General features: G+C 44.3%; 1 protein-coding gene across 1 annotated transcript in view; it reads right to left on the bottom strand.

The window, feature by feature from the left end:
• RFX4 (regulatory factor X4) overlaps positions 1-7,398 on the bottom strand; it is a 170,335-nt gene that overhangs the window by 93,207 nt on the left and 69,730 nt on the right. The window contains exon 4 of the mRNA XM_024127375.2: positions 2,212-2,335. Coding sequence (XP_023983143.1) covers positions 2,212-2,335 — 124 coding nt within the window. The remainder of the gene's footprint in view (positions 1-2,211; positions 2,336-7,398) is intronic.

The following is a 7,398-nucleotide window of genomic DNA, read 5'->3' as shown; positions in this document are numbered from 1 at the left end:
TCACTGTTGTGGCCTCTCCCGTTGCGGAGCACAGGCCCCGGACGCGCAGGCTCAGCGGCCATGGCTCACGGGCCCAGCCGCTCCGCGGCATGTGGGATCCTCCCGGACCGGGGCACGAACCCGCGTCCCCTGCATCGGCAGGCGAACTCTCAACCACTGCGCCACCAGGGAAGCCCTGAGGAACTGAATTTTAATTTTGTTTAAGTTAAACAACTGTGTGTGGCCAGAGGCTACTGTACTGAATAGCACAGGTGTGGAGAGAGGGGGTATATGCAGAAAGAGGAGTGCCAAGTCAAGGCGACCCTGAGGATGCAAACACCCTGGACTTGCTGACATCTTGGGGGCAGACTTGAGACTTGAAATAGGAATGGAATTGGGATGCTGGGAGGAGAGGAAGAGTTAAATCGATTTTACCTAGATCACAAGGTCAAGGAAACCCTGAGCTGACAACAGGGTTCCAAAAGAATTTGAGAGAAAAAGGAATAGAAGGTCCTTACACAGGCAAATTGGAGTTTCTAGAAATGCTGAATTTTTTTATTTTTTGGTTTTGTTTTTGTTTCAGAATCTAAGCTAACAAATGGCTATTTGTATCTGTGCACAAGCATCTCATGGAAAATTCACAATAACAGGAGTAATGGCACATGGTAGGTGTTACTAAATATCTGAGCGACCAGATGACTGAGTGCACAGTACCCTACATCAGCCCGCCACCCTCTCAAGTGAATCCTGCAACGTCCCAGGAAGAAGGCAGGGGTTAATTCCCATTTCACAGCTGAGAGGACTGAGTCTCAGAGAGGTTAAGTGATAAGTCCAGGAGAGCTAGGATTCTTGGTCTTTTGGTTCACCCAACCTGACTCTCCATTTCGGCCTCTGGGAGCGCGTAGATGCAAGAGAATGTTCCAGGACCCCAGACACAGGACAGGGATACACTCCTGCTGTGCTCTTCCTTCTCCCACTGCTGGGAGGCTCTCAGTGCCCCTCTCTAGACTGGGAGCCCCCCCACAGCAGGACCCACACCGGGATCCCTCTGAGTCTCCACTGCCTCACACAGTGCATGCCACACAGCCAGTCTCAGCCAACACTGCCCGGCTGAAGAAATGAACGAATGAAACAGCAAAGGTGGTTTCGCCACTGATTTTTTTTAAAATTCTTTTCACTTCGGAGAAGAAACATTAACCCATCACACAAGCATTTTTCCCTTCCTAAGTCACCACAGAGCATCTTCCCATTTACTAAGTGGAGCCAATTCTCAGCCACTCCGTTTCAGACTCTCCGGGGTGGTTGGCTCAGGCCTAACATTGCCCTTTGTTTTTTTCTTGTTGATGATTTATCTGTTGAGGATCTGAAAAGTGAATTTCTGAAACATTGACCCCTTCCTGCCATTTCAGTCCTTGTTACACTTGCACTCAGAAAACTGGTAAGGAATAGTGGTGCAGGACAGGCTTGCCTATTTTTTATTAGCCGATGTGGAAAAATAGTTACACACAGGCAAAAGAAGCTAATAAAAGAAGAAAGAGTTTAGATGTATTGACTCAAATTAAATTGAATATTTTGGGGGTGTAAAAAACTCTAGGTCTTTATCAAATAAACACATGATGAGTCTTAAATAGAGTTCCAATAGCTTTCCCTGGCCAGCTGAATATGAACGACCAATGGTAATGATTTTTTGTAGAGAGAGCCCTGAGTGTGGGATGTATTTTTATCGTAAGTGGATAGAGAACAGTCAGGCCTGCAGCGATATTACAAACAGTACCACTCCCAGCTGAGGACTCCCAGACCTCCAAGCTATGATACAAGGCCACTTCCCAGTTTCTCTAAGGCTCTCACATTACTAAGCCAAGCAGTTTGCCTGTCCCAGGCTCACTGACATACACATAACACACTTGCGAGTTCAATATTTGCCGCTCAGAGAAAAGAAGTTACTGTCTGCAAATTAAGTACCGAGGAAATTCAAGGTAGACATTCACTTTTACTTTACAACATGTCTGAATTGTTTGAAATTTTTAACACTTTGGTATTACTCTGTTTTGGTATTTGGTTTGGTATTACTCTGTTAACAATCGTTTGAAATTTTTACAGCAAAGTAACCAAAGTATTTACTTTGGTAACCTAAAAAAAAAAATTAAATGATTTAAAACATGATTAGAAACTGTGCATAAATTGCTTAGAAGTGGGGAAGAAAAGGAAAAAGCCTGGTGAAGTTGGACTCACCTTTCCAAAGCTGGCAGCATTGACGGGCTGGGTGTCATTCTTCTCGCAGAAATCCAGGTAATGCATGTAGAGGGCACTGCGAGGGATGCAGACCCCTTCTGCAATCTCATAATTCTCCTCCAGCCTGGGGAAATAAAAGCCCAATGAACAAACCCAAGAAAGAAGGATCTGTTCCTTCTAGTCCTCCTCCAGAGCTGGGCAGACCTGAGAAATAACTCTTTTCTTACAGATGGGGCAACCAAGGACCACGAAGACAAAACACTCTGCCTAAGGTCAGGAAAGGAGTTAGCAGGTTAGCAGGATCAGACCCCTGGTCCCTTTGGGTATGACCTCAGGTCACTTTTCCAGTCCAAATTCCCAGTCCCTTTCCTCTGTGTTGTCATTGGCCTGACCACATTCTGGGTGAATCAGATTCCCCCAAACTCCAAAAACTGATAGAGGATATTGCAGGTGCCCCCCTCAGCCAAGCTTCCCACTGTGCAGCCATTCCTGATAGGTGTTAAAATCTTGGGGCTTCTTGGCTAACAAGAGTAGCAGAGTGAGACAGCCTGGGAAAAGAAATGCCCCAGCACAGGCTGGACAGCTAGACAGCCACTAACCCACTGACTGAGGGAGGTTATATGACCACAGCAGGGAGTTGAACTGCTTGTTTCCTTTAGGCTCACCTTCCCTGCTGTACTGGGATTATATGATTCTACACCCATTACCTTCTTAATGACTATAGGTTAGGGTTTCAGGGTAGGAACTTTTCCATCTGGGTTCAAATCCCAGCCTTATTACTTGCTGGCTTGGTGACCTCGGGTAAGTTACTTAACCTCAGCCCTCAGTTTCCTTTTGGAGGTACTGACTGTAATCGCCTCTCAAGGTTGTCATGACAATCAGATGTAACGTGTGACATGCATCAGCATGGGGCCTGGCATATGGTGAGAGCTTAGTAGGTGCTAGACCTCATTATCATCCACTTTTCTGCTCCATAAAACATTTTTGGGCACTCGGATGTCCAGAATTTGTGCTAGATACTGGGAACCTAAAAGTAAACTAGATACAGTTTTTTTTTTTTCCCTCTTTAACCCAAACACCAGAATGTAGGCATCCAATCATCAAGTTCCCCCTCACCACCATGTCAGCCGTGAAGAAAACAGAAGACAACAAACAACACACTGGTGTTCATCGTGGATGTCAAGGCCAACAAGCACCAGATTAAAGGGACTGTGAAGAAGCTCTATGACATTGACGTGGCTAAGGTCAACACCCTGATCAGGCCTGTTGGAGAGAAGAAGGCATATGTTTGACTGGCTCCTGACTATGATGCTTTGGATGTTGCCAACAAAGTTGGGATCATCTACACTGAGTCCAGCTGGCTAATTCTAAATATAAAAGTTTTCACTGTTAAAAAGAAAAGAATGTAGGCATCCAAAAGAATCAGGCTCCTTTGTCATGGACACTTTGGAAGGTTAAACATTTCTTCCAACAAAACTGCTGGGGCACGTGACAGTTTGGGGACTTCTCTTTGGGCCCCGCTGCCTTCAGAGTGTGGGGCACACACTGTTCAATAAACTCACCAATAGAAAATATTTCTCCTCTGATTGTGAACTGGATTTTAGGAAACAACCCCAAGTCATTTGGAACCAGGTTTGAGGGCTAAAGTGACTGGAATAACCCTTTTCTCCCAACTGTTTTTCTAGGGGTTCAAAAATAAGGCATGATGTTAAAACAATGAAATGAATGTCCTCAAGTGGCTTCTAACTTTCTCTGAGGGCACTTGCCAAAGAAGTGGTCCAGCGCTGTTGTAACTGAAGTGGAATGAGGACACGGCCTCCCGAGGTGCCCACTTGAAAGGGCAGTGCTCATTCGGCTCACTGCAACATGTGTTTGAAAGAAAATCAGTCCAATCATTTCATATCCAAACCCCACGGATGACGCAGAGGACCAAACAACCCGAGGAACGCTCGGATAAACGAAGATGCCTGTGCTGAGCCGTCCCAGGTAGTCTCACCCACTCCCCCCTCTTCTGGGAAGGGGAACACTGAGTAACGCCTGACAATTTTTATAAGTGTTCCAGGAAATAGTTTATGCAATCCCTTTTAGGCAACCTAATTCCTTGAGGCTGGGGTGGTGTCTGATTCACTTCTGCATTTTTAAAGTCCAACAGACTCCGTGCCACACAGCAGGTGTTCAGTAAATGTTTGATGGATAGATTGTGTCAGTCATATATTCATTCAACAAATATTTACTGATCTCTTATCACCCAACAGGTGCTGGGGATACCATGGTGTGCAAGATAGCCCTTGTTTGCACGTGGAGAACAGATTAATGGTGGACAGGTGGATAAAGACACAGGTAATCTTCAACAAATATTTATTGAGTGCCAGGCAGTGTTCTAGACTTTAAGGAAACAGTGGTGAACAAAACAAAGGCCCTGTCCTGAAAGGGCTTACATTCTATGTGTCCCCAACATCATACATTAGAACTCTAAATGTATTTCCCTGTGGGAAAATGGTTTCACATAGAGATTAGGTTTCTTAGGACTATCCTAAGCCTCGGGGCTGGTGTGAATGGGGATAAGCCTTCTAGTTTAGCCTGGACCCCTAAATGCCATTCACAGTATTGTTTCCCTATAAAAGTGAGTTCAAAGGTCCAAATAACCAGCTTATGCACAAACTCGTGGGGGTCATCTGAAAAATGCGGCTTTCACAAAATGGGGTCTCACAAACATTCTTTGTTTGGCCTGAACAGTGTTGGCCCAACTTTTAAAATTCAGGACATTTCACATAAGAATCTGGATTTCTGGCTTCTTTTGAAAAGGCTGAGATCTGGCAACACTGGGCCCATATTCCCGCGTGACAATTGGCCAGAGTTACATGTGCCCTCGGGTTGGCCAGAGTCCTCACTCCTCCCTATTTTTCTTACACCCAATCTATCTTCTGTTCCTTGTCTGTCTCCTGTAGGCTCTTGTGTTGACATAAGACACAATCTATGCCCTAGTTCACTCTGCAGCTTATTGTGGGGAGAATAATGCACAGAAATAAGAATATTTAAATGCTACAAACTCCCAACCACAGGTGCAGAGGAATGTGGGAAGACAGAGAGATTACTGTGTAGATGGGAACAGATGATTAAGGTTTCATGATGAACTGGAATTAGAACTTTGTAACAACAACAACAGCTAGCATCTGTTGAGCTCCTACTAGGTGCCAGGCACGGGGTATACATTATCTCACAATAACCATTTGATGCCCATATTTTAGATGAGGAAACTGAGGCACAGAGAGTGAAATTCATTTACCCATGGTCATGCAGCTGGTAAATCGGAGAGTTTTTCTCACTGTGAACCACTGTGGTATTCTGCCATGGGAGATGGAGGGGGTTCCAGGCAAGGAGAACAGCAAGGCTAAGAGACAAACGTGGCTCGAGCTTTGGATGATGGAGACACTGGTCTGAGTGGAGAAGAGGGCTTGTAAAGGAGTATCTAAAAGGAAAGAACCATGTGGGAGGGGCATGCCGCGTAAGAGAATATGGCTTGGCCTAAGAGTTTAGCAACCTCCAGAGTTGAAGAGTTACTATGAAAGTCTCATTTTCAGAAGGCAATGGAGTGTTACTCAGACAGGATTGAAAAAAATATTCAGAGACAGGAAGACCCGAGTGTTTCCAGGATGCTGTAGGAATAATAATAATGTAATCAAAGACAATGGAATACTGCTCAGCCATAAAAAGGAATGAAATAATGCCATTTTCAGCCACATAGATGGACCTAGAGATTATCATCCTAAGTGAAGTAACTCAGAAAGACAAATACCATATGATACCACTTATATGTGGAATCTAAAATATGATACAAATTAACTTATTTACAAAACAGACTCACAGACATAGAAAACTTATGGTTAACCAAAGGGGTAAGGGGGTGAGGGACAGATAAATTAGGAGTTTGGGATTAGCAGATGCCAACTACTATACATAAAGTAGATAAAGAAGAAGGTCCTGCTGTATAGCACAGGGAACTATATTCAATATCCTGTAACAAATCATAATGAAAAAAATGTGAAAACTAATATATATATAACTGAATCACTTTGCTGTACACCAGAAACACATTGTCAATCAACTATACTTCAATTTTAGAATGTAATCAACAACAGTAACTAGCATTAATTTAAAGTTTAATATGTTGTATTTGCCAGCAATGGATTGAGACTAAAAGAACGTTTAAAAAAAAAAAAACAAAAAAACCCCCAAGTCTCATAGTTTCCTCTTAGCCGACTGAGAGTGCCACTGAGCAATTTCCTTAGAAAGCTTAACTTTAACTCTTTAGGCTACTGTGTTGTGGGATATTTTCCAGTCTAATGCATAGACAAGAACAATCTGGGAAGCTGCAACTTTGTGCACAACCAGCTGTGTGCTTTTTGCTTATATTTACTAATGATTTTCTAAAATTAATTTTGGCCAGAAAAATCCATGGACACATTCAACAGACATGCATTTCAAACCATTCAGAATTCACCTTATAAAAAGCATATGATCCTTTAAATTATAGGGAGCCAGTTAAGTTTTTAAAGCATAGGAGTGCCAGGATCAAATTTATTCTCCGGAAAGGTCACCTTGGCACCTCTGTGGTGAGTGGACAAGGAGCACTCGTGAAGACTGGCACATAGTGGCTGACTAGGTAGTACTTGTAGAATGAATGAGTGAATGAACGAACAAATGAGATCGGTTGGAGCCACGTTAATAGTCAGGGCAGGAAATGATGGAGCATGGATTGAAGGAGTGGCTGTCAGGGCAGAGGTAACACCTACGGTGTGGGTCTCATGCTGCCAGATGTGAGGAGGGTGGGAGCAACCAAGGAAGCCCTCAAGTTCATAACTGGGTTGAATGGGTGAAAGGGGGCTCCATCCCCATGATTAAGAAAAGTTGAGGAGGTGAGTTACGGGGGCGGGAATAATGCTTCCAAATGTTGTGCTAAAGGGCATGGGTTCCCAGATAAATTCCTGGCTCCCCCCTCATTGGTTACTTTACTTAAGCTCCCTGCGCCTCAGTTTCTATTTGTTGTTCGTATGGTTTGTTTGCTCACTAAATCTGGTCAAGAAATCAGGATTGGGCTTCCCTGGTGGCGCAGTGGTTGAGAGTCCGTCTGCCGATGCAGGGGACGCGGGTTCGTGCCCCGGTCCGGGAGGATCCCGCATGCCGTGG

The sequence above is a fragment of the Physeter macrocephalus genome, chromosome 6, assembly GCF_002837175.3.
Source record: "Physeter macrocephalus isolate SW-GA chromosome 6, ASM283717v5, whole genome shotgun sequence".
NCBI classification, from domain to species: Eukaryota; Metazoa; Chordata; class Mammalia; order Artiodactyla; family Physeteridae; genus Physeter; species Physeter macrocephalus.
Note: the sequence above shows the minus strand (reverse complement) of the source record. Positions and strands in the feature narration are given on the sequence as shown.